General features: G+C 38.5%; 1 protein-coding gene across 2 annotated transcripts in view; it reads right to left on the bottom strand.

Annotated features, from left to right (window-relative positions):
* Positions 1-36: 36 nt before the first annotated feature.
* Positions 37-27,366, bottom strand: part of LOC128699639 (splicing factor 1) — a 55,500-nt gene continuing 28,170 nt past the window's right edge. For both annotated transcript variants that reach the window (XM_053792378.2, XM_053792377.2), the window contains exons 4-8: positions 23,693-23,845; positions 18,543-18,714; positions 9,815-9,916; positions 7,373-7,531; positions 37-4,153 (exon numbers count right to left, since the gene is read on the bottom strand). In XM_053792378.2, coding sequence (XP_053648353.2) covers positions 2,963-4,153; positions 7,373-7,531; positions 9,815-9,916; positions 18,543-18,714; positions 23,693-23,845 — 1,777 coding nt within the window. In that variant the 3' untranslated portion in view covers positions 37-2,962. The remainder of the gene's footprint in view (positions 4,154-7,372; positions 7,532-9,814; positions 9,917-18,542; positions 18,715-23,692; positions 23,846-27,366) is intronic.

The raw sequence follows: 27,366 nt of genomic DNA, 5'->3' as shown, positions 1-27,366 counted from the left end.
CATGAGAAAATTTAAAGTTTTAATCAAACACAGTAATCTTTGTCAGTGCTTTATTTACATTGTAACTTAAAATATTTTATATTTTTTTTTACTACAGTTGACCCAACAACAACATGGATTTGAACTGCATGGATCCATTTATACACGGATTTTTTCAATATAATACATATAATATACGTAATAATTTATTATTACTGATCGTACATGTTCCAGTCACAGTTGAGAAAGGTAAACACAATGATGCAATTTTTTTTTTTTTTTTAAATAAATGGTATAAAATACCGACACAATGGAAATACGAACACTTAAGCAGTATAACGTGATCCTTTATTGACAACGTTTCGGAAATGTTGTCAATAAAGGATCACATTATATTTTTTTAAAAGGAACTGGTCTTATCCCACCAAGGCAGGGTGACCTAAAAAGAAAAATTAAAGTTCTTTTTAAATTTAGTAATTTATACAAAAGGGGGTTACTAGCCCCTTGCTCCCAGCATTTTAGCCACCTCTTACAACACACACAGTTTACAGAGGAATACTTCTTTTCCACTTCCCCACTGAATATAATTATAATCATAATTAAATGCTAAACCCACAAGGGTCAATATAATAATGTATCTGAGGGCAAAATGCAGTTTGAATATAATGAGAATCTGTAGTTTGGAAATTAGGGGGTGGTGCAGGGTTACTAAGTGTTATCCAGAGGGCTGAGGGGTTGTTGAGGTGGTTCAAACATTCAGAGGCCAGAATGAAATAGAATGATTTGGAGAGCATACAAATCTGCAGTGGAAGGAAGCCACAGTAGGGGGTAAAGCAGGTTTTGTATGCGAGGGGCTTAGACTTCCAGCACGTGTGCGTGTTAGATTATTATTATAATAAAAAAGAAGCGCTAAACCAGTGTTAGATAAGAGTGAATGGAGACAAATGGTTTTATGACTTCGACATGCTGTTGGAGTGTGAGCAAAATAACATTTATAGAGAGATTCATGGAAACTGGCAAACTGGACTTGAGTCCTGAACGTGGGAAGTACAGTGCCTTCACTCTGAAGGAGGGGTGTTGATATGTTGCAGTCTTTTTTTTTTAACTCTAGTGTAGGCACACCTCTGGAAAGACAGTGATGGAATAAACAATGATGAAAGTGTTTCTTCTTATTTGGGTCACCCTGCCTCAATGGGAAACAGTCAGCATGTTAATAAAAAAATAAAATACAACCTCTCCTCACTTAACAACGGAGTTCCATTCCTGAGACCTTTGCACCATTTATAATTTTTCGAGTATATTTTTAAATTTTTATACAATAGTGTACTGTATATTGTAATAAACAGAATAGAGAATCAGCTCTAATATACATAATTTAGGTATGCATACTGGTCAGAAAGCCCGTTGTAAGTCCGAGTCGTCGGACTTACACACTATAATCGTAGTGGGTTTGTGTCAACCATCTTGATATTGTTTTAATGTCACCTTTACACCATTCATAACATTTTTAAATGTTTATACAATAGTGTACTGTATACTGTAATAAACAGAATAGAGGATTATTATTATAATCAAAAAGAAGTGCTAAGCCACAGAATAGAGGAAATCAGCTCTAATATACATACATTATTTAGGTATGCATACTGGTCTGAGAGCCCGTCGTGACTCCGAGTCATCGGTAAACGAGTACATTGCTAAGCGAGGAGAGGCTGTATTATATTATTACAGCTCATACATGTTCCACTCGCAGTTGAGAGAAGTGTCAACATATATAAAGATGCAATATTAAATTATAAATAAATATGAATTTCTTTTTCAAATTATCTTTTCATTTTTGTCTAGCAATATGTATACAGTGTTTTGTATCATTAAGACAATAATGATATATGTACTGACAGACAAGACAATTCATCATGTAAACAGATTATGTAAACTTAAGATATCAATAAATTCAGTATTGTAAATGTATTTTCTCTTAATTATGATTTTCTTAACATTATTCTTTTCTCCAGCTTACCTTATTTTAAGAATACAGTATATATTACACACAACATATAAAATATGTACTAATTGACTATTTATGTTATCGGTAAGGCCTCCAGTCAACAGTAGACCATTAGTAGTTAAGTTTTTGTGCAGTCAAAAATTATATGCAGATTTTTGACTGCAGGAGGTCAGTGCCCCTAACCCCAGTGTTGTTCAAGGGTCAACTGTATATTAATACAATTGAAAAAAAATATTTCATACAATCATAAATTTTTCTTCCCTTACTTAGTTTTGACATCTCATGAAATATAATTTTCCACCTAGTCACTTAAAAAATGTCCATTGCACCTTAAATTTACAGCAAGAAATGCTCAACCTTTCATTAATTTTTCTTAGAGCATAACTTCAAACAGGATAAGCATCACTACACTGCAAAACAATCTGTATGGATTATTTTTGAAGATTACCAACCTGTAGTACCTATGCATCCAGCATTCCATCCAAAACAAGTGCCTTATGCAGTTTTGTATTTTAAGATAGGTCATACGAGTTCATCATCAAACTACAACACTTCAATGAGACATAGCACACAGTACCAAAAATATTTTCCCCTGGACAGATGATTTACTATTCTAGCATGAAAATTCTAAATAATCATAAATTTAATTAGGCTTGAATGACCTAACTAGGGCACAGCACTTTACATGAACAATAATAATCTGAGGGGTTAATATTCATTCATAAAAAGATTTGTACAATAAAAAAGTCTTAACATTAGTCATCCTACCATATGAACATCCACTAAGACACCATTAAATGTTCCGTACTCCCAGTAATAGACCTCATTATGGAATGAAGTTGAAAGTGAGGAGCCACTGTCCATCCTTTTAAATACTTGTACATATATGCATAAGTCTGTACAGCTACAAAGAATTTGATTCCTTGAGCAGGCATTAATCAGTGGCAGGGGATCATTTGTACTGCTGTAGGAAAGTATCTACGATGGAGGTGGTGGTGGTGGGGCTGAGAGGAGGGCTCCCAAATCGACACCACCTGGTCCCCTGGGTCCAGGGCCCCCAGGGCCCCCAGGTCCCCCTGGTCCCCCAGGTCCACCAGGACCTCCAGGGCCTCCAGGAGGGGGGGGAGGAGGTGGGCCAACTGGCTGTGGTGGACCATTCCAACCCCACCCTGGGGGTGGTCCCACTGGGCGGGGTGGTGGTACTGGTCCAGGAGGAGGACAACCCATTCCAGGAGGCCCATGGTGAGGACCTGGAGGAGGTCCTTGCCAGTGATTCATTTGTGGAGGGGGACCATGTGGTGGTCCTCCATGAGGTCCACCATGTGGCCCACCATGAGGGCCTCCATGAGGACCTCCATGAGGACCTCCATGAGGACCTCCATGTGGCCCTCCATGTGGTCCTCCATGAGGCCCACCATGAGGGCCTCCATGAGGTCCATGTGGACCATTTGGTGGCCCACCATGGGGGCCACCATGATTTCCTGGGCCTTGAGGACCCTGCGGACCACCTGGTGGGCCAGGTGGAGCCTGACCCATCCAACCTGGCTGCTGTTGCTGCTGCTGTCCATTCTGTGTTGTGGGTGGTGGTGGTGGTGGTGGTGCCTGCAGCAAATTTGGGGGTGGTACACCCTGGAAGCTGTTTGTGCCCTGTTGTTGCTGTGACTGTTGTTGTTGCTGTTGCTGCTGTTGCTGTTGCCATGGCATTCCTGGAGGTGGATGATTCAGATTAGGAGGACCATTACTATTATTTGCCAACAAGGGGCGTGGACCACCTTGTCCTCCCATCTGATTTGAATTCCAAGAATTCTGTTGATTCATTCCTCCCTGGTTTGGATTACTGCTGCTGAACTGATTATTCACATTTGTCTGGGGTTCCGAACGAGGTGGTGGGCCCATTAGAGGACGTGGAGCCCCTTGTGGACGATCAAAGAGACTCCTGGTGGTTGGAGTGGCTGTCTGTCGATTACTATTTCGATCATTATTTTGAGGAGGCGGAGGACCTTCACCCAATTCTGCCATAAGAGACATATATTCTTCATCTATCTTTTGCCTATCAACAGATGCAGGAGCACCAGGACCACGTCGCTGCCGACAATCTTTGGCAATATGACCTGTTCCACCACAACTTGTGCACACTACGTTGTTTGTTACATTTGGCTTGTCTGGGCACTGAAAAGTAAAATAGTAGTATGAGCCTAGTTTGACCAAAAAGTTAATTAAACAAAAGCAATAATTCAGGAAATCAACATTATTTACAAATTTTTTTTTTTTTACTTTAGTGGAAATGTATAAGCCTTAACCCCTAAACTGTGGCATACCTGAAAAGAAATTCCTATCGGCAAAAAAAAAAAATATTGAATGAAAGCACACATTTTTCTGAATCGAATAAGACTAAGATAAGTGGAATCTAATAAAAACTTAATATATTATGCTGAAGTTTGCAGAAAAATTATCAATCACCAACAGTGGTGTAAATGCGCCAGTGATATGTATGTACATTTTATAATTCATCGATACCAAATTATAATTATTTTTCAGTTTTTTTAAATGTTTTTAACTGTCTAACATGTTCACTAGTTTCTTATGATATTAGGTATGTTTCAAAGAATTTTAGTACTTCAAACATGGGGGAAATGCTTAGCCAGACATTGCTCCACTTGGAAAATACAGTATATATTAGTGAAATAATTAACTATTTTGGTTTTCTAATATTGTGTACAAGAATTATTATTTCAGTTTCAAGGTGCAATACTCCTCAAACCATGGAGATAAGTCACAATGCTTGACTATACTGGGTTATCCTAGGTTTTGTGTGCAAGAGTACTTGGACATCAAGCAGACGTACGTACGTACGCACGTGTGTGTGTGTGTGTGTGTGTGTGTGTGTGTGTGTGTGTGAGAGTGTGTGTGTGTGTGTGTGTGTGTGTGTGTGTGTGTGTGTGTGTGTGTGTGTGTGTGTGTGTGTGTGTGTGTGTGTGTGTGTGTGTGTGTGTGTGTGTGTGCGCGTGTGCGTGTGCGTGTGTGTGTGTCAGACAGGAGTGGAGGCACACAGTTTTTGAGACATGATGAGTTATTGGAGTGTGAGCATGTCCTAGAGGTGGGAAGAACAGGGCCTGCACTCTGAATGAGGGATGGGGATATTTGCAGCTCGGAGGGGCATCTAAACTGAAGTGCCTGCCCTTCTGGCAAGACAGCAGAGAATAATGGTGAAAGTGTTCTTTTTTTGGGTCACCCTACCTCAGTGGAAGATGACCAGTGTTTAAAAAAAAAAAATTGAGGGAAGATCTTGAATTACATATACATTTTATGTCCATAACATCTGTGAGCTTTCCAGACTACTGTAAAACATTTACAACAATGTCCTATGATATTATAATTGTTTCAAGGCGTAACACTCATCAAAACAAGGAAATAAGTCACACTGACTTTAGTGGGTTAAATCTACTTAATGTGTTTTGTGGCTGAATTCTATTGTTAGTATCCTGAAACTGTATTTAATTTGGAATGAACAAGTCATTTTATACCATTTACGCACCTGTTTGCTGATGGAAGCTGGTGGTGGAACAACGGATTTCATTGATTACCTATGCTAGCTAGGTGTACTAGTGTGTCAAAGACACAGAAATCACTTGTTTAATTAACCATGATGCATTGTGTAGACCCTCCTGGCATTAAGAGTTTTTTCAGGGGTATGAAGAAGTTGTCCATGGGAAAGTGGAACAGAATTCTTCCTCTGTAAGCCATGCATGTCATAAGAGGCAACTAAATTGCTGCAAGTAAGGGGCTAGTAACCCCTTTTCCTATATAAATTACTAAATTTAAGAAGAAAAACTTTCATTTCTCTTTTTGGGTCACCCTGCCTCAGTGGGATACGTCTACTGTGTTGAAAAAATGAAGAGATTGTAAAAGACCCAGAGAGTTGTGACGTAGTAAAAAATATTGGCAGGTGGCAGATTTGAAGGTACAAAAAAAAACTGTACATACTAGTATGCTGGACACACAGTCGACAGCTGCGTACAAGGATGTTGGACACATTTTAACCCATTCACTGTCCAGACCCCTTATCTGAAACTTGTCCACAGCTTCCAAGAATTAAAAAAATAAATTACTTTTTCCTATGAAATGGTAGAGAATCTTTTTCTGAAGGTTATAAAACAAAAAGCATGAAATTTGATGGAAAGTTTATGAAATTACGCTTTCGTGAATTTTGCTATGTCGGCAATATTTACACACTGGTGATTTTGCCAAGTCCTATTTTAGGCTAATTACACTGTTCCAGCAGATCAAATTCTTAGCTATTTCACTAGTATGTTCACTATTTTATCAACTATCACCTAAGCACAAAAAACCACTCAATCAACTACTTCAAGTACCCAATAGTGATCAGAAATTGGTAATTTAGCCAATTTCATACAAATTTCAAAATTTTCAGGGTCCAGAATAAACAATGCAGGCATTCCTGGCACTAAAATAACATTTCCTCTGTTCATTAGTTACATTCCCAGGCTTTACATATGAATTCCACTTTTATTTTTTTTCACAAAGAATTTTTATTCACACAAAAATAGAAGATTTACTGTTATGCAATATTGTAATAATAGTATAAATACTATCAGCGCTTTCATGAACGCATATTAGACCCACTAGTTGAATGTGTATTGGACGAGTGATGTGATTTGTTTACTCTTGAATATCGGCAAAAATCAAACATTTCTGCTACTTTAAGCTCAATTTCAAGCTATTTTCAGTCCTGAAACCAATCAAAATCATCTCTATTTCTGTAATATATCTTCCATTCTATGAAGTGAAACCAAGAAACCAAGAATGCAACCATAAAAACCCATAAGAAAATACATCGCAAAGTCGCTGTTGTAAACCAAAAAGTCGCATTTTTTTTTTTTAATCATTATGCACTGCATGCGGCAATATTTTTTTTGTATGGTGCACACTTACCACATAAAGCTATTTTCCCATATCTAGGCTCAAATTTACCACTCACAGCTCATCTGATTGAGCTGAGCACGTCTCGGTAGTATCAGTTCCCAGTAGTACCAGTAACCAGTTACCAGTAGTATGACTCACTACCAACCGTCTGTGTGAATCGCTGTTATTCACTGATGTTACAGCTGACCATAGCAGTTTTTGAACACCGCTCACCCCTAGGACCCAATTCGTGAGTCAGTCTTAAGATAGAGAGCAGAGAGGCAGGGCGGGCCTGGTGCTTCCCATATATTCCGTTATAACTATATGTACTAACCAGCCTACGTGAGTGTTCACAACACTGATCTCAAAGCTGTAGTAGTACAGCAAAGCCAGTGAAAGGGTTAGGGGTTACAATACTTTCTAACTTTTCTTCGATGTATAGTAAGAGTACTTTTAAAACCTTACCTGCCATGATTTATGAGCATTAGATCCACAATTGGAGCATCTTGGTCCATCATTCTCACGCAGAGTGCCATTTAGAAGTGCAAGCTCTCTAAGCTGCATCCTTCTCAAGTCATTTTGACCTTCTGGCACCTCAACACCTTGCCGAATTATTTCCTTTATCTGGATGCGAAAGAATTAAATCAATTACACGAGTATATTTGGGACATGAAACAGCAACAGACCATTCATTCCAAATGAGGAAGTTTATGGAAGGGCTTTAAGACTGAAAAAAATGCAGGTCACACATTTAAAAAGACAACTTATCTGACTCATTTTTAAATATGTTATACTGTAAAACTGACAAATCTATTGCCAAACTGGTACTAATTTCTTTATATCCTTTTCAAATCTATACTAATCCAGTTTTAATACATTAATTTGAGTTCTTTAATGTCGGCCTGCGTACTTCAGTGTCTTCCCTCATTCAAACTGGATCAATTTTTATATAAAAATGAGATAGGAAAATACTAGTTCAGCAATAGAGTTGTTGATGAATGGAACAAATTGCCAAAAAGGGTCACTGAAGCTAAAACCACAGGTAGCATTAAAAACAGCTCGGACAAATTATGGGCAAAAAGGTTGGAATTGAGAAAGGCCTGCCTAGCATGGGCCAGTAGGCCTGCTGCAGTGCTCCTCCATTCTTGTTCTTATGTTGAGCTGAACAATGGAGGAGTACTATGGTGGGAAAGGAAAAAAGCACATTCATCTTTAACCCCTTGACTGTCGCAACCCCAAATTCTGAGGTGTCTCCTGGTGTCACAAAATCCCCCCCCCCCCAAAAAAAAAAATTCTTATGAAATGATATAGAATCTTTTCCCGGTTGTAATGACAACAAAAGAAAGAAATTTGATGGAAAACTGATGGAATTACGCTCTCGCGAAGTTAGCAACCTTGGTGATATTTACGAATAGGCGATTTCGCCCACTTTGAGCCCTATTTTCAGGCTAATTCCATTGTTATGGTCAACCAAACTCATTGCTATTTTTTAGAACTCCATTTTTTCTATCGATTGAGTACAAGAAACTGCCCATTTACTGATTTCAACTACCCAATGACGTGGTCAAAAATTTGCAATTTAGCCAATTTCATGAATATTAAAAATTATGATTTCAAAATAGGGTCCAGAATGAACAATACAGACATTCCTGGCTCTAAAATAACATTTTCTTTGTTCATCAGTCATGTCTCCAGGCCCCTCTGGTATTACTCTTGCTTTCTATTTTGAATTTTTATTCAAACAAAAAAATTGAAGATTTACTGTTATACAGACTACTGCAATATTGTAATAATTGTATAAATAATGTCAACCCATTCATGACTGCATATTAGAATGGCTACTTGGACATTTATTGGAAAATGACATCATTTGTTTACTTTTGAACATCGGCAAAAATCAAACATTTCCCGCACTTTGAGTTCCATTTCAAGGTTCTTTTCATAGTAAAAATAATCAAGATCGCTTCTATCTCTATAATATGTTTACCATTCTATCAAATGAGACCAAGAAAACGAGGATACAACCATAAATACTATACGAAAATAGACCACCAAGTCGGTATTTTAATTAAAAAAAAAAAAAACAGTCAGTTTTTTTTCTCAATATGCACTGCATGCTGCAGGATTTTCTTATATGGTGCACACTGACCACACAGACCCATTCTCTCGCATGTGGGCCTACCAGCTTTCTCCTGCTTGATTTGAAGCCGCTAGAATTTGTGAGTATATATATGTCAAAAATGGTGGCTCGTAAGACGTATACATACGACCAAAACAGTCAAAGGGTTAATCCTCAATGCATCAGAACAATTCCATCAATTCAATAATGCAATGATAAAGTTACTGCATTAATGCAACACTGAAACAGAGTGAAAAGCAAGGATACCCGAGCACAGTACGAGAATACTATCAATATCCAAGGTCCAAGATATCAGAAACTGCTGGAACAATTCCAGAAGTCTCCAAAAAGAGACTGGACATGACATCTTTGTCAAGGGTCAAATCAACCAGACTGATGTTTATGTGGCCTAGCAAGAAACTAACAGCAATATCTGGTTAACCCTTAAATGGTCCAAACATATATATACATTTTTTCAACATCTGAAAGTATGTAAAAAAATGTAGATCTTTTTTGTTTTACATTTGAAATCGTGTAAAAAAACTTTTATCTACATTTTTTTTTGTTACATTTGAAAATATGTAAAAAAAAGTAGATCTACTTTTGTAGCACTACGAATTTGAACGTCGATCTCTTTGGACCGTTTAAGGGTTAAATAGGCAAAGGTCAAACTGCAAGGGCAGAAATGCTCAAAATCAGTTGCAGGTGTATCACAGGTAAATAAAAGTCTCAAGGCACTGTCAATGAACAAACACACACACACACACAAAAAAAAAAGAATAACTCACTCTGTCAACAGCTTTCTTAACACTCTCTGGATTGCTGGCTGTAACATATGCATGCAAAGGCTCATCTTCTCCTGGCATTGGTCCACCATCCTTGCGTCCAACCTGAAAATCACATTAAAGAAGTGAGACCAAGTTTTGATCCTAGGAGTACAGTCAAGATTTTTTTTTTTTTTTTAACAAGTTGGCCGTCTCCCACCGAGGCAGAGTGACCCAAAAAGAGAGAAAATCCCCAAAAAGAAAATACTTTCATCATCATTCAACACTTTCACCCCACTCATACATAATCACTGCTTTTACAGAGATGCCCAGAACACAACAGTTTAGAAGCATATAGTACGTAAAAATATACACAACATATCCCTCCAAACTGCCAATATCCCAAACCCCTCCTTTAAATTGCAGGCATTGTACTTCCCATTTCCAGGACTCAAGTCTGGCTATATAAAAATAACTGGTTTCCCTGAATCCCTTCACTAAATATTACCCTGCTCACACTCCAACAGCTCGTCAGGTCCCAAATACCATTCGCCTCCATTCACTCCTAACACGCTCATGCATGCTTGCTGGAAGTCCAAGCCCCTCACCCACAAAACCTCCTTTACCCCCTCCCCCCAACATTTTCGAGGACAACCCCTACCCCGCCTTCCTTCCCCTACAGATTTATATGCTCTACATGTCATTCTACTTTGATCCATTCTCTCTAAACCACCTCAACAACCCCTCTTCAGCCCTCTGACTAATACTTTTATTAACTCCACACCTTCTCCTAATTTCCACACTCCAAATTCTCTGCAGAATATTTACACCACACACTGCCCTTAGACAGAACATCTCCCTCACCTCCTTGCTGCAGCATTTACAACCCAAGCTTCACATCCATATAAGTGTGTTGGTACCACTATACTTTCATATATTCCCTTCTTTGCCTCCAAAGATAATGTTTTTTGTCCCCACATATACCTCAATGCACCACTCACTTTCTTTCCTTCATCAATTTTATGGTTAACCTCACCCTTCATATATCCATCTGCTGACACATCAACTCCCAAATATCTGAAATCATTCACTTCTTCCATACTCCTCTCCAATTTGATATAAAATATTTCTTTATCTAAATCATTTGATACCCACATCACCTTACTCTTTTCGATGTTCACTTTCAACTTTCTACCTTTACACACTCTCCCAAACTCATCCACTAACCTTTGCAGCTTTTCTATAGAATCTCCCATAAGCACAGTATCATCAGCAAAAAGTAACTGTGTCAATTCCCATTTTGTATTTGATTCCCCATAATTTAATCCCACCCCTCTCCCCAACACCCTAGCATTTACTTCTTTTATAACCCCATCTATAAATATATTAAGCAACCATGGTGACATTACACATCCCTGTCTAAGACCCCCTCTCTTCTACACACCCTAACCTGAGCCTCACTGTCCTCATAGAAACTCTTTACAGCATTTAGTAACCTACTACCTATTCCATATACTTACAACAGCTGCCACATTGCTCCCCTATCCACTCTATAATATGCCTTTTCTAAATCCATAAATGCAATGAAAACTTCCCTACCTTTATCTAATAATACTGTTCACATATATGCTTCAATGTAAACACTTGATCTACACATCCCCTACCACTCTAAAACCTCCTTGCTCATCCGCAATCCTACATTCTGTCTTGCCTCTTAATTCTTTCAGTAATAACCCTACCATACACTTTTCCTGGTATACTCAGTAAACTTTTTTTTTTTTTTTTTTTTTTTCAACAAGTCGGCCGTCTCCCACCGAGGCAGGGTGACCCAAAAAAGAAAGAAAATCCCCAAAAAGAAAATACTTTCATCATCATTCAACACTTTCACCACACTCACACATTATCACTGCTTTTGCAGAGGTGCTCAGAATACAACAGTTTAGAAGCATATACGTATAAAGATACACAACATACCCCTCCAAACTGCCAATATCCCAAACCCCTCCTTTAAAGTGCAGGCATTGTATTTCCCATTTCCAGGACTCAAGTCCGACTATATGAAAATAACCGGTTTCCCTGAATCCCTTCACTAAATATTACCCTGCTCACACTCCAACAGATCGTCAGGTCCCAAGTATCATTCGTCTCCATTCACTCCTATCTAACACGCTCATGCACGCTTGCTGGAAGTCCAAGCCCCTCGCCCACAAAACCTCCTTTACCCCCTCTTTCCAACCCTTTCGAGGACGACCCCTACCCCTCCTTCCTTCCTCTAAAGATTTATATGCTTTCCATGTCATTCTACTTTGATCCATTCTCTCTAAATGACCAAACCAGATCAACGACCCCTCTTCTGCCCTCTGACTAATGCTTTTATTAACTCCACACCTTCTCCTAATTTCCACACTCCAAATTTTCTGCATAATATTTACACCACACATTGCCCTTAGACAGGACATCTCCACTGCCTCCATCCGTCTCCTCGCTGCTGCAATTACCACCCAAGCTTCACATCCATATAAGAGTGTTGGTACTACTATACTTTCATACATTCCCTTCTTTGCCTCCATAGATAACGTTTTTTGTCTCCACATATACCTCAACGCACCACTCGCCTTTTTTCCCTCATCAATTCTATGATTAACCTCATCCTTCATAAATCCATCTGCCGACACGTCAACTCCCAAGTATCTGAAAACATTCACTTCTTCCATACTCCTCCTCCCCAATTTGATATCCAATTTTTCTTTATCTAAATCATTTGATACCCTCATCACCTTACTCTTTTCTATGTTCACTTTCAACTTTTTACCTTTACACACATTCTCAAACTCATCTACTAACCTTTGCAATTTTTCTTTAGAATCTCCCATAAGCACAGTATCATCAGCAAAAAGTAACTGTGTCAATTTCCATTTTGAATTTGATTCCCCATAATTTAATCCCACCCCTCTCCCGAACACCCTAGCATTTACTTCTTTTACAACCCCATCTATAAATATATTAAACAACCATGGTGACATTACACATCCCTGTCTAAGACCTACTTTTACCGGGAAGTATTCTCCCTCTCTTCTACACACCCTAACCTGAGCCTCACTACCCTCATAAAAGCTCTTTACAGCATTTAGTAACTTACCACCTATTCCATATACTTGCAACATCTGCCACATTGCTCCTCTATCCACTCTATCATATGCCTTTTCTAAATCCATAAATGCAATAAAAACTTCCCTACCTTTATCTAAATACTGTTCACATATATGCTTCAATGTAAACACTTGATCTACACATCCCCTACCCACTCTGAAGCCTCCCTGCTCATCTGCAATCCTACATTCTGTCTTACCTCTAATTCTTTCAATTATAACCCTACCGTATACTTTTCCTGGTATACTCAGTAAACTTATTCCTCTATAATTTTTACAATCTCTTTTGTCCCCTTTCCCTTTAAATAAAGGGACTATACATGCTCTCCGCCAATCCCTAGGTACCTTCCCCTCTTTCATACATTTATTAAATAAAAGTACCAACCACTCCAACACTATATCCCCCCCTGCTTTTAACATTTCTGTCATGATCCCATCAGTTCCAGCTGCTTTACCCCCTTTCATTCTACGTAATGCCTCACGTACCTCCACCACACTTACATTCTGCTCTTCTTCACTCCTAAAAGATGGTATACCTCCCTGGCCAGTGCATGAAATTACCGCCTCCCTTTCTTCCTCAACATTTAAAAGTTCCTCAAAATATTCTCGCCATCTACCTAATACCTCCCTCTCCCCATCTACTAACTCCCCTACTCTGTTTTTAACTGACAAATCCATACTTTCCCTAGGCTTTCTTAACTTGTTTAACTCACTCCAAAATTTTTTCTTATTTTCATCAAAATTTCTTGACAGTGCCTCTCCCACTCTTTCATCTGCTCCCCTTTTGCACTCTCTCACCACTCTCTTCACCTTTCTTTTACTCTCCATATACTCTGCTCTTCTTATAACACTTATGCTTTGTAAAAACCTCTCGTAAGCTACCTTTTTCTCTTTTATCACACCCTTTACTTCATCATTCCACCAATCACTCCTCTTTCCTTCTGCCCCCACCCTCCTATAACCACAAACTTCTGCCCCACATTCTAATACTGCATTTTTAAAACTATTCCAACCCTCTTCAACCCCCCCCCCCCCCCCACTACTCATCTTTGCACTAGCCCACCTTTCTGCCAATAGTCGCTTATATCTCGCCCGAACTTCCTCCTCCCTTAGTTTATACACTTTCACCTCCCTCTTACTTGTTGTTGCCACCTTCCTCTTTTCCCATCTACCTCTTACTCTAACTGTAGCTACAACTAAATAATGATCCGATATATCAGTTGCCCCTCTATAAACATGTACATCCTGGAGCCTACCCATCAACCTTTTATCCACCAATACATAATCTAACAAACTACTTTCATTACGTGCTACATCATACCTTGTATATTTATTTATCCTCTTTCATAAAATATGTATTACTTATTACCAAATTTCTTTCTACACATAGCTCAACTAAAGGCTCCCCATTTACATTTAACCCTGGCACCCCAAATTTACCTACTACTCCCTCCATAACATTTGTACCCACTTTAGCATTGAAATCCCCAACCACCATTACTCTCACACTTGATTCAAAACTCCCCACGCATTCACTCAATATTTCCCAGAATCTCTCTCTCTCTCCTCTACACTTCTCTCTTCTCCAGGTGCATACATGCTTACTATAACCCACTTTTCACATCCAATCTTTATTTTACTCCACATAATCCTTGAATTTATACATTTGTAGTCCCTCTTTTCCTGCCATAGCTTATCCTTCAACATTATTGCTACTCCTTCTTTAGCTCTAACTCTATTTGAAACCCCTAACCTAATCTCATTTATTCCTCTCCATTGAAACTCTCCCACCCCCTTCAGCTTTGTTTCACTTAAAGCCAGGACATCCAGCTTCTTCTCATTTATAACATCCACAATCATCTCTCTATCATTTGCACAACATCCATGCACATTCAGACTTCCCACTTTGACAATTTTCTTCTTATTCTTTATTAAACAAAAATACCAACCACTCCAACACTATATCCCCCCCTGCTTTTAACATTTCTGTCATGATCCTGTCAGTTCCAGCTGCTTTACCCTCTTTCATTCTACGTAATGCCTCATGAACCTCCTCCCACACTCACATCCTGCTCTTCTTCACTCCTAAAAGATGGTATACCTCCCTGGCCAGTGCATGAATTTCATTCCCTAGGCTTTCTGAACTTGTTTATCTCACTCCAAATTTTTTTTCTTATTTTCATCAAAATTTCTTGACAGTGCCTCTCCCACTCTATCATCTGCTCCCCTTTTATACTCTCACTACTCTCTTCACCTTTCTTTTACTCTCCATATACTCTGCTCTTCTTATAACACTTCTGCTTTGTAAAAACCTCTCATAAGCTACCCTTTTCTCTCTTATCACACCCTTTACTTCATCATTTCACCAATCACTCCTCTCTCCTCCTGCATCCACCCTCCTATAGCCACAACTTCTGCCCCACATTCTAATACTGCATTTTTAAAACTATTCCAACCCTCTTCAAGCCCCCACTACTCATACTTGCACTAGCCCATCTTTCTGCCAATAGTTGCTTATATCTCACCCGAACTACTTCCTCCCTTAATTTACACACTTTCTCCTCTCTCTTACTTAAATAAATTTTTGAAAAAAAAAAAAGACACCAGGAACATCCGAAGCTATTTCTGGTCTGTCTTCTAATAGTCTCTTCGCCTAACTTATCTTCTGGCATTTTCTTCTACTGACCTATTTTCTGGCTATCTCACTTTCTTAATTGTGACTTGCCATTTTCCTTGTCCCATCTACCTCTTACTCTAACTGTAGCTACAACTAAATATATTCAAGTATTATAATATATACAGTATTATCCTTTTTTTGTGGCATGTGGAATGGTATTCAACATTGCCAGTAGCTCTTTCTATGCAGGTAGAAATATTAATAAGTATACCTGTACTGCTTCTAGTGTGTAAATTAACCGTAGTACAGACCAGCATCTCGGAACATGACAAAGTAGGATTATAAGAGAATCAATGTGGGAGGTAGGGAAGAATTTGCTACCACTTTTTACACTGAATGATCTGCATAGGTTTAGTATTTCACATGAAGAATTGAGACACTTATGCAACATATGGGAATCTTTGTTGAAGAAACGTTTCACCACACAGTGGCTTCATCAGTCCAATACAAAGTAGAAATGGGTAAGGAGAGGAGGAGTTTGAGGTAATCAGTCCCTCAGCCTGGAATCGATGTGTTCAGTCCATAATTCTTGTAGGAAGTACAGCATAGGGCCAAAGAGTGACGGACTGAACACATCGATTCCAGGCTGAAGGACTGATTACCTCAAACTCCTCCTCTCCTTACCCATTTCTACTTTGTATTGGACTGATGAAGCCACGGTATGGCAAAACGTTTCTTCAATAAAGATTCCCATATGTTGCATAAGTGTCTCAATTCTTCAACTTGTCTGTTTTCAAAAACCATTCATCACAGTATTTCACATAAACAACGATCATAGCGCATAAGATTTTAAGGTTGTCTCAGCTGGAATACAATATCCACCCTGATGTGGCAAGAGTAACTGCAAAGTGAGAAGGGAGGGAGGTTTGTGTCACAATTTAACACAGGGGTTTCACTCTTGGTAACATATTTTTCCCCTAGACATTCCAGTAAACATTCCAGTGAAGAAAAGAAATTACACTTTGATGTAGAGGGTACTATTGCATCCTTTAAAGTTCAAAAGTAATTTGAGTGAACTGCATGATACTGAATCTGTGGAGCCTATAAGTACACTCAAAATGCTTAAGATCAATCATTCAGTAATTATTCTCTATTAAGTGCTTTGGCTAGTGTCAAGAAATTGAGGACACGATACAGTTTTCTTTGTTAACTCAGAAACAGCCTTATCTGAAAATTATCATCCTAGGCTTTGGATAGAAATGAACAGCACAGATGTTGTTTAAAGCCTCCATGGAGTCTTCCGATGACTAACTCACCAAGGTGGACACACCCTCTCCCACTGAGAGGAAGGAGGAAAATTTCTACCTGTTGTGGTTTAGGGTACAGTGTGATACATCTCTCATAGTGTTCTCTAACAATGAAAGGAAATATTAGCTAGATTTTAAGAAGGAGGCTTTTAATAAGAATCTGGAAACTTTGAAACATAAGAGGAATAAAAAGCAAACTATTCTAGCAGATGAGACAGAGGAAGATGCCAATAATGATAAGGAAAATGTCCTCTTGGGAAACTGTTACCATTGTGGTGCCACAAGGATCTGTACTTGCACCTATAATGTTTTGAATATATGTACAGGCATGCCCCACTTAACTTGACTCACGAAATCGTAATGACACGCTGGGCTGGAGTTTTGAGAGACTCTGACCGCGGGTTCAATCCCGACCGGGGTATGGTTTTTTTTAGGCTTCACTTTTACAGCAGTACACAGATAACCCGCTTATACAGCAAGTCAGGTTCCAAGCTACCATGTAAAGCAAAAATTGTTATGAAGTGAAAGAGCTTATTTCACTTTCAATTACATAGAAAAGCCTGATAACATGTATACACTATCATATATTAAGTAATAGAGTTAGGCCTAAAAAAATCATATATAGTACACACATTACTTATCTTAAAATATTTTTGTCCTTAGCATATAGTGAGTCATGAATATATTTACTGTAGGAAGTCTGAATGAAGAATGGGTAGCAAAACACTGTAAAGTGAAGCACTGTAAAGCAGGGCTCTCCTGTATATAAATGAGTTACAAGATGTCACAGAAAATATATTAAACTGTTTGCAGATAAAAAACAATCAAAATTACTGTAAAATCTTTACAAAATAATCCGAATAAAATGTACAAATGTAGTAACAGATGGATGATGGAACTTAATGTTGGTAAATACCATGTTATGGAAACGGGAGAAGGCAAAAATCAAACCATGTGAATATACTTTATGTTGTTTAGCAAAATTCGGGGAGTATAAATTATGAAATCGTAATAACACGATCGCAAACAAACCACTGAACAGGTGAAATTTGAAACCATAGCGAGCGAGTTGTAAAACTCCAGACCAATGAGTAAGCCACTAGGCCAGTGGCTTACATACTGGCCTGGAGTTTTAAGACTCACTTGCTATGGCTTCAAACCACACCCACTTCGTGGTTTTTTTCTGGGAGTATCATACAAAGGAATCTAGGAGTTATTAATCGAGTAAATTGTCACAAGATCATATAAATTAAATTTTAAGAAACGCATGTACCATATTTTATGGTACTGAAGGCACCATTTTTTCCCCAAAATAAGTCTAGAAAATTTACCCAACATCTTGGAAGACAAAAGGTTAAGAGGACATTGAAGTGCAGGAAGTGTTAATCATAGGAAATTTATAAAACTTCTAAAATGATATTAAAGGCAGACCATCACAAGTAAACTTCTGCTTCTGTGGCTACAAGTATCTAATTGCAAAAACAGTGATTATGTGTGAGTGAGGTGAAAGTGTTGAATGATGATGAAAGTATTTTCTTTTTGGGGATTTTCTTTCTTTCTGGGTCACCCTCCCTCAGTGGGAGATGGCTTAAAAAAAAAAAAAAAAGTGAGAAGGGTAATTTGAATAAGGTATAAAAGGAGTTTCTTATACACTTCCACTCCATTAATCATTCACTAACCTTGCCTTCCTTTACAGATCCTTTGCCTCGAATTATTATTTTTGCACCTGTGTCCTTCTCCATGGCTTTCAGTGTGTTTCCACGAGGGCCAATCAAAAGTCCCACAAAATTGATGTCCGGGTGCTCTTCTTGTGGAATCATCACTTTATCGGAAACCTTCACTACTGGTGGTCTAGAAAATAAGTGAAAAATTTTAGAATCTGGTAAATGGCAGAGGGTAATCAAAATGTCTTGCTTTCCATGTTATATATCTGCCCACAGAAATAACACATTTCCTACAATGGATTTAAATGAGCATCAAAATTACATAATCCTGAAATTGTACTTTCACTACTAACATCTACTGAATACAATACTCCTCAATATAGCAATAGCTACACTAGGTGCAATTTATCTTAAATATATACCATACAATATATGGCAAGGAGGAATAACATCTTGTAGGAGTGAGGAAGAGCCAGTTGTGAGTGTGGGGGAAGTTCGTGAGGCAGTAGGAACAATGAAAGGGGGAAAGGCAGCCGGGATTGATGGGATAAAGATAGAAATGTTAAAAGCAGGTGGGGATATAGTTTTGGAGTGGTTGGTGCAATTATTTAATAAATGTATGGAAGAGGGTAAGGTACCTAGGGATTGGCAGAGAGCATGCATAGTTCCTTTGTATAAAGGCAAAGGGGACAAAAGAGAGTGCAAAAATTATAGGGGGATAAGTCTGTTGAGTGTAAAGTGTATGGTAGAGTTATTATTGAAAGAATTAAGAGTAAGATGGAGAATAGGATAGCAGATGAACAAGGAGGCTTTAGGAAAGGTAGGGGGTGTGTGGACCAGGTGTTTACAGTGAAACATATAAGTGAACAGTATTTAGATAAGGCTAAAGAGGTCTTTGTGGCATTTATGGATTTGGAAAAGGCGTATGACTGGGTGGATAGGGGGGCAATGTGGCAGATGCTGCAGGTGATGGTGTAGGAGGTAGGTTACTGAAAGCAGTGAAGAGTTTTCACGAGGATAGTGAGGCTCAAGTTAGAGTATGTAGGAAAGAGGGAAATTATTTCCCAGTAAAAGTAGGCCTTAGACAAGGATGTGTGATGTCACCATGGTTGTTTAATATATTTATAGATGGGGTTGTAAGAGAAGTAAATGCGAGGGTCTTGACAAGAGGCATGGAGTTAAAAGATAAAGAAGCACACAAAGTGGGAGTTGTCACAGTTGCTCTTTGCTGATGACACTGTGCTCTTGGGAGATTCTGAAGAGAAGTTGCAGAGATTGGTGGATGAATTTGGTAGGGTGTGCAAAAGAAGAAAATTAAAAGTGAATACAGGAAAGAGTAAGGTTATGAGGATAACAAAAATATTAGGTGATGAAAGATTGGATATCAGATTGGAGGGAGAGAGTATGGAAGAGGTGAATGTATTCAGATATTTGGGAGTGGACGTGTCAGCGGATGGGTCTAAGAAAGATGAGGTGAATCATAGAATTGATGAGGGGAAAAGGGTGAGTGGTGCACTTAGGAGTATGCGGAGACAAAGAACTTTGTCCTTGGAGGCAAAGAGGGGAATGTATGAGAGTATAGTTTTACCAACGCTCTTATATGGGTGTGAAGCATGGGTGATGAATGTTGCAGCGAGGAGAAGGCTGGAGGCCGTGGAGATGTCATGTCTGAGGGCAATGTGTGGTGTGAATATAATGCAGAGAATTCATAGTTTGGAAGTTAGGAGGAAGTGCGGGATTACCAAAACTGTTGTCCAGAGGGCTGAGGAAGGGTTGTTGAGGTGGTTCGGACATGTAGAGAGAATGGAGCGAAACAGAGTGACTTCAAGAGTGTATCAGTCTGTAGCGGAAGAAAGGCGGGGTAGGGGTCGGCCTAGGAAAGGTTGGAGGGAGGGGGGAAAGGAGGTTTTGTGTGCGAGGGGCTTGGACTTCCAGCAGGTATGCGTGAGCGTGTTTGATAAGAGTGAATGGAGACGAATGGTTTTTAATACTTGACATGCTGTTGAGTGTGAGCAAAGTAACATTTATGAAGGGGTTCAGGGAAACCGGCAGGCCGGACTCGAGTCCTGGAGATGGGAAGTACAGTGCCTGCACTCTGAAGGAGGGGTGTTTACATTGCAGTTTAAAAACTGTAGTGTAAAGCACCCTTATGGCAAGACAGTGATGGTGTGAATGATGGTGAAAGTTTTTCTTTTTCGGGGAACCCTGCCTTAGTGGGAATCGGCCAGTGTGATAATAATAATAATAATAATAATAATAATAATAATAATAATAATAATAATAATAATAAAAAGTTTTTTTTTTTTTTTAACAAGTCAGCCGTCTCCCACCGAGGCAGGGTGACCCAAAAGGAAAGAAAATCCCCAAAAAGAAAATACTTTCATCATCATTCAACACTTTCACCTCACTCATACATAATCACTGTTTTTGCAGAGGTGCCCAGATACAAGTTTAGAAGCATATATAAAGATATATAACATATCTCTCCAAACTGCCAATATACCAAACACCTCCTTTAAAGTGCAGGCATTGTACTTCCCATTTCCAGCACTCAAGTCTGGCTATATAAAAATAACTGGTTTCCCTGAATCCCTTCACTAAATATTACCCTGCTCACACTACAACAGCTCATCAGGTCCCAAATACCATTTGTCTCCATTCACTCCCATCTAACATGCTCACGCATGCTTGCTGGAAGTCCAAGCCCCTCGCCCACAAAACCTCCTTTGCCCCCTCCCTCCAACCTTTTCGAGGATGACCCCTATCCCACCTTCCTTCCCCTACAGATTTATATGCTCTCCATGTCATTCTACTTCGATCCATTCTCTCTAAATGACCAAACGACCTCGACAACCCCTCATCAGCCCTCTGACTAATACTTTTATTAACTCCACACCTTCTCCTAATTTCCACACTCTGAATTCTCTGCATAATATTTACACCACACATTGCCCTTAGACAGGACATCTCCACCGCCTCCAACCGCCTCCTCGTTGCTTCACACCCATATAAGAGTGTCGGTACCACTATACTTTCATACATTCCCTTCTTTGCCTCCATAGATAATGTATTTTGTCTCCACATATACCTCAATGCACCACTCACCTTTTTTCCTTCATCAATTCTATGGTTAACCTCATCTTTCATACATCCATCTGCTGACACATCAACTCCCAAATATCTGAAAGCATTCACTTCTTCCATACTCCTATCCAATTTGATATAAAATTTTTCTTTATCTAAATCATTTGATACCCTTATCACTTTACTCTTTTCTATGTTCACTTTCAACTTTCTACCTTTACACATTCTCCCAAACTCATCCACTTACCTTTGCAACTTTTCTTTAGAATCTCCCATAAGCACAGTATTATCAGCCAAAAGTGTGTCAATTCCCATTTTGTATTTGATTCCCCATAATTTAATCCCACCCCTCTCCCCAACACCCTAGCATTTACTTCTTTTACAACCCCATCTATAAATATATTAAACCATGGTGACATTACACATCCCTTTCTAAGACCCACCTTTACCAGGAAGTAGTCTCCCTCTCTTCTACACACCCTAACCTGAGCCTCACTATCCTCATAAAACTCTTTACAGCATTTAGTAACTTACTACCTATTCCATATACTTGCAATATCTACCACAGTGCTCCTCTATCCACTATCATATGCCTTTTCTAAATCCATAAATGCAATGAAAACTTCCCTACCTTTGTCTAAATACTGTTCACATATATGCTTCAATGTAAACACTTGATCTACACATCCTCTACCCACTCTAAAACCTCCTTGCTCATCCGCAATCCTACATTATGTCTTGCTTCTAATTCTTTCAGTAATAACCCTACCATACACTTTTCCTGGTATACTCAGTAAATTTATCCTCTATAATTTTTATCCTCTATAATTTTTACAATCTCTTTTGTCTCCCTTCCCTTTATATAAAGGAATTATACATGCTCTCTGCCAATCCCTAGGTACCTTCCCCTCTTTCATACATTTATTAAACAAAAATACCAACCACTCCAACATTATATCCCCCCTGCTTGTAACATTTCTGTCATGATCCCGTCAGTTCCAGCTGCTTTACCCCCTTTCATTCTACGTAAAAGGTATCAGACTGGAAGATGGAGGAGGTGAATGCATTTAAATATTTGGATGTGGACGTGTTGGGTCTATGAAAGACAAGGTGAACCATAGAATTGAGGGAAAATGGTAGGTGGTGCACTGAGGCATCTATAGAGACAAAGAACAATCCATGGAGGCAAAAAGGGAAATGTATGAGAGTATAATGGTACCAACACTCTTGTATGTGTGTGAAGCATAGGGTGGGAATGTTGCAGCAAGGAGGCTGGAGACAGTGGAGATGTTGTGTTTGAGGGCAATGTGTGGTGTATGTGTGGTGTAAATATTTTGCAGGGATTCTGTAGCTTGGAGATTAGGTGTGGGGTTACTAAAAGTATTATCCAGAGGACTGAGGAGGGGTTGCTGAAGCAGTTTGGATATTTAGAGAGGACAGAGCAAAATAGGATAATTTGGAGCGTGTATAAATCTGCAGTGGAGGGAAGGCAGGTAGGGGTTGCCCCTAGAAAGGGAGTAAATGAGGTTTTGTGCACAAGGGGCTTGAACATCTAGTAGGTAAGTGTGAGTCTTAGAAGTGGAGGCAAAGGGCTTTTGGGACCTAACGAGCTGTTGGAGCATAAGCAAGGTAACATTTTGTGAAGGGATTCAGGGAAACCCGATAGCCGGACTTGATTCCTGGTGGTGGGAAGTACAGTGCCTGCACTCTAAAGGAGGATTAGATATATTTGCTGTTTGGAGGGACATCTGAACTGTCATATTTACATGCTTGTGGCAAGAAAGTGATAGTGTAAATGATAGTAAGTGAAAGTGTTTCCTTTTCAGGTCATCCTACCTCAGTGGGAGATGGCTAGTGTGTTAAAAAAAGAATTACACTTTATTACTGTACTGAAGATTTTGCTCCCAACAATACTGTGTTAATAAAAATTAGCCCATTATAGTGCATTACATTGTATAAAGATATGAAGGTACAGCTGCACTTGTATTCCCCAGGTGGCTTATAATCAGCTCTGATGCTCATCAAAATTAACCTATTATATAGTGCATTAAATTATAATAAAAGACAGCACGGTTGCTCACTTGTAATCTGCAGGTGGTTTATAATCAGCATTGATGCTCATCATCCTCGTAATGCAATTGTGGCGGTCATCCTCCAGCTTCTTCCGAGTGCGGTACTCCCTGGTGTTTAGCCTCTTTCCTTCATTGTTGTAAATTGGCTCTGGTGATGGAGACCTGCAAGAAATTAAGTGTCTCAGCATGAACATTAAGGATGATAATTTTGTTCTGTAACATTATTAGAATATTTCACAATCTTTAAGGTAGAAGATTGCCAAAGCATTCTGAAGCACTGACAGCCTATATATATGTACTTAAATGTTTAACTTTTTTCTGTGATGTGGAAGGTCCCATGAAATCTAGTAGCAGATTCTCATTTAAACCATTATTATTGCTTTTTTGTTAAAGTTGGTAACTGAATCTCATATATTTTAATAAAGACATTATTAAAACAAACTCCTTTATGGCACAACTAACAGCTGGCAGTACCATTAACTTCAAATGAATCTGTTTACCTACAATAATTTAGCTCAATATTTTTTAAAATATTCTTTAGAGCATACTGCATGTTTCTTGACAACAAAGTGTTGTGTAGCTATAAGAGTAGAGCTTTGCTAATGATGTCCCTTTTAAAGTATGTCAAATATCTAAATATTCCAGTGGTTGTGACACATCTCATCACTTTTTTGGAAATCATTCTAGCCATCTACAACCAATTTCAAAAGGGCTCATTTTAGTGTCCTTTTGGCACGTTAGTTTCCTGACAAATGATACGTATGGTAATACCAACAAGATGTGTTATTTTCCACATCTGTTGTTCCACTTTATTAAAGATTTTATAAATCTTTCCCATCAGTTCACTCAAGTGTATGTCCATGTGAACAAGGATGTATATGCTAAGTATTTGTTTGTACACCTGTATGCTTCTTCAGGCATTCATTTTACAGGTTTTCTTGGTTTATTTTAAGACACTATTCATACAAATGTATTTTTTATATAAGGCAGAAATCTAGTGATAAGAATACAAGTGCAAAGGGATGCCATTATATTATAAAGTAATAGTGTACATCAAAACATTTATTATTATTGTTAAGAATGTTAGATAATAACCTAGTATTAAACACAAAGCTTAATTTGAGTGTCAGTGTACATTTTACTTTTTAAGGTTTTCATTTATACAACATGTGTATTACATATGTAGGCATCATAAATGTATAAAAAATAAGAGCTCTTATTGAAATTTTTACATAGCTATTTGACTGAAAACAACAATGTTCTCAAAAGTATTAGAGAATCAACTTATCAATTACATGAAACCACCAATGTAAATCACTTACATATGTATAAAGTATTACTGTATATATCCAATGTGACTAAATGTACTGTTTCTATATCGAGAATGATACTAAATTAAAACAAGCAATCATTCCAGAATAAATTAAATTTTATAAAGGAAAAAAATGCATTTGATAAGAGCATCCTTAAGAGAGGCAGTAAAGTGACTGGCAGTAAATTTGTATTAAGACTGAAGCATCATGACTGCATGGCTTCCTGAATGTGTCCAACATGTAGAAGGCTAGTGTGGGGTCCAGCATGGACCACCTGCCTAGCTATATATTAACTTAATGGATTATAAACAATATTTCAGTTTTAAGAGCAGCCCACCTCTAAAAGCTTGGCTGCAGCATGTTCCCCTGCATAAAAATTAAATACCCTTAACTATTTCATTTTATATAGCTTCCTGTAAATAATTATTAATGACTAACAAAATTTAAAAAAAAAAAAAAAAAAAAAAAAACACATGAAACAATATCAAGTTTAGTGAGTATACCACCTTTAAACTCAAAGGAGAGCAAGTTAAGGTTGGTAAGTGCCCAGAAGCCAGGTCAACACTGGGTGGCTAACACAGGTTAAAAGGTATAGTGTGTGATCCCTGGGTCAAAGACTAGGGGGACAGATGTTGGAATAATTAAAATTACACTAAAAATTATTCAATAGTCCATACTATGGGGTGCACTACAACATATAAAACAAATACATAATCAAAATAACTATTAATATTCCAATGTTAATCCATAAAAGTAATAAAAATGAAATAGTGTTTATCACACAGCTTCTGTCTTTTACTGAAAAATATGATTATCTAAATGAAATCCTTCCCATGAACATCATTAAGAACAAGATCTTTATATCTAGGTTAAAAATATGAAGAGATGCATTCACGATGCCAGTATTGCCTTCTTAAGAATATTGATAAGATTCATTCCAAAAAAGATTTACTTTGTATATATAATAATCCTCACCCTCACCTTCATGCCTCTGCTCTCACAATGACAATTCAAACTATGGTTATTAAAAGAAGAAACTTTAAATGTGACTTTCAGTCTTGGTCGAATCTTATTGTTTTTGCTATCAACCATGTGCAGACAATGTATACTATTGTCACAACCTGTGGAATTTAACTATCAAGCCTATAATTCATCAAGCATAAACTGAGGTGTGTCCAGAAAACAGTGCCTTACACACCAAGATCAACACTGTTACATTATTACCGAAGAATCAAGAGAGCAACATTATCATAATGATCAGACACACAGTAAACCTTTTATTTAAGGACATTTTTGTCTGATGTAGGGCAGGCTTTGTCAAGTACTGTACTTCAAGCCCCACAGCAGACAATATGTCCATCCTTCAACAAAAAGCTTATGGTATATCTTTGATTCACCTTGTGTAGGCATTTGTCATCTACTACCTGCCAACATTATGAGTTGATTGAATATGACAAGCATGTACTTTGTTCCAATGTACTGCAATGCATAAAAGATACCGATGAATTTGTTTAGAAAACAATACCTAACTAGAGACTACAGTATATACAGGAGAGAGACTTTATATTAAGGCAAAAAGCTTTAAAGTAAAAACAAAATGCCTAATAACTCCTATCAGGAATTCAGTTATTAAATACCACATATGATACGACAATTCTTGCACAGACGTCTGTTTCACGGAAGCAAGATAAACGATCTTTAAAGTACTGTATTTAAAAGATGGCCTCGTAAAAAAAAAATAAGAACCATTAATGATATACAGTACTGTACATGAAAAATGCTATAATAATTATATTCAAGAAGAAAATCAATCCTTCAGTGTAAATTCAACTGTGCAAATATACAATACGTACATAAAATGAAGGGAGGGAAAGGGGAGAAATAAGAGAGGGGAGGGGAAAAAAAATGAGGGCAGAGAAGGGCGAGGGTAAAACAAGACCATTCTGAGAAGGAATGTGTAGATGGAGAAGAAAGGGTGCAGGTGGACAAAGAGGACAGCAGCATGGAAGGGGACAACAGCAAGGGAGATGCACGAAACAGCGTGGGAAAGGAGAGAGGAGGGTGGCAGCGAAGAGGGCGGCAGCAAAGAGGGCAATATTCTGGGAGACGGCAACAGTGAGGGAGAAGAAAATGGTGGCAAGGGATTGGAAAGTGATGGCAAGGAAGAGGAAGGCGATGGGAAGCAAGAGGAGAGCAGCAGTGAGGGAGATGAGGGGAGTGGCAGGGGAGATGAGGGCAGTGGCAGGGGAGATGAGGATGATGGCAAGGAATATGGAGGTAAGGGATAAGAGACAGAGCAAGGTGGCAAGGCACAGGAGGATGGTGGTGAGGGGAAAGGAAGGTAAAAGAGGGTAAGGGAGAGGAGGGTGA

The sequence above is a fragment of the Cherax quadricarinatus genome, chromosome 67 (genome assembly GCF_038502225.1).
Source record: "Cherax quadricarinatus isolate ZL_2023a chromosome 67, ASM3850222v1, whole genome shotgun sequence".
NCBI lineage: Eukaryota > Metazoa > Arthropoda > Malacostraca > Decapoda > Parastacidae > Cherax > Cherax quadricarinatus.
Note: the sequence above shows the minus strand (reverse complement) of the source record. Positions and strands in the feature narration are given on the sequence as shown.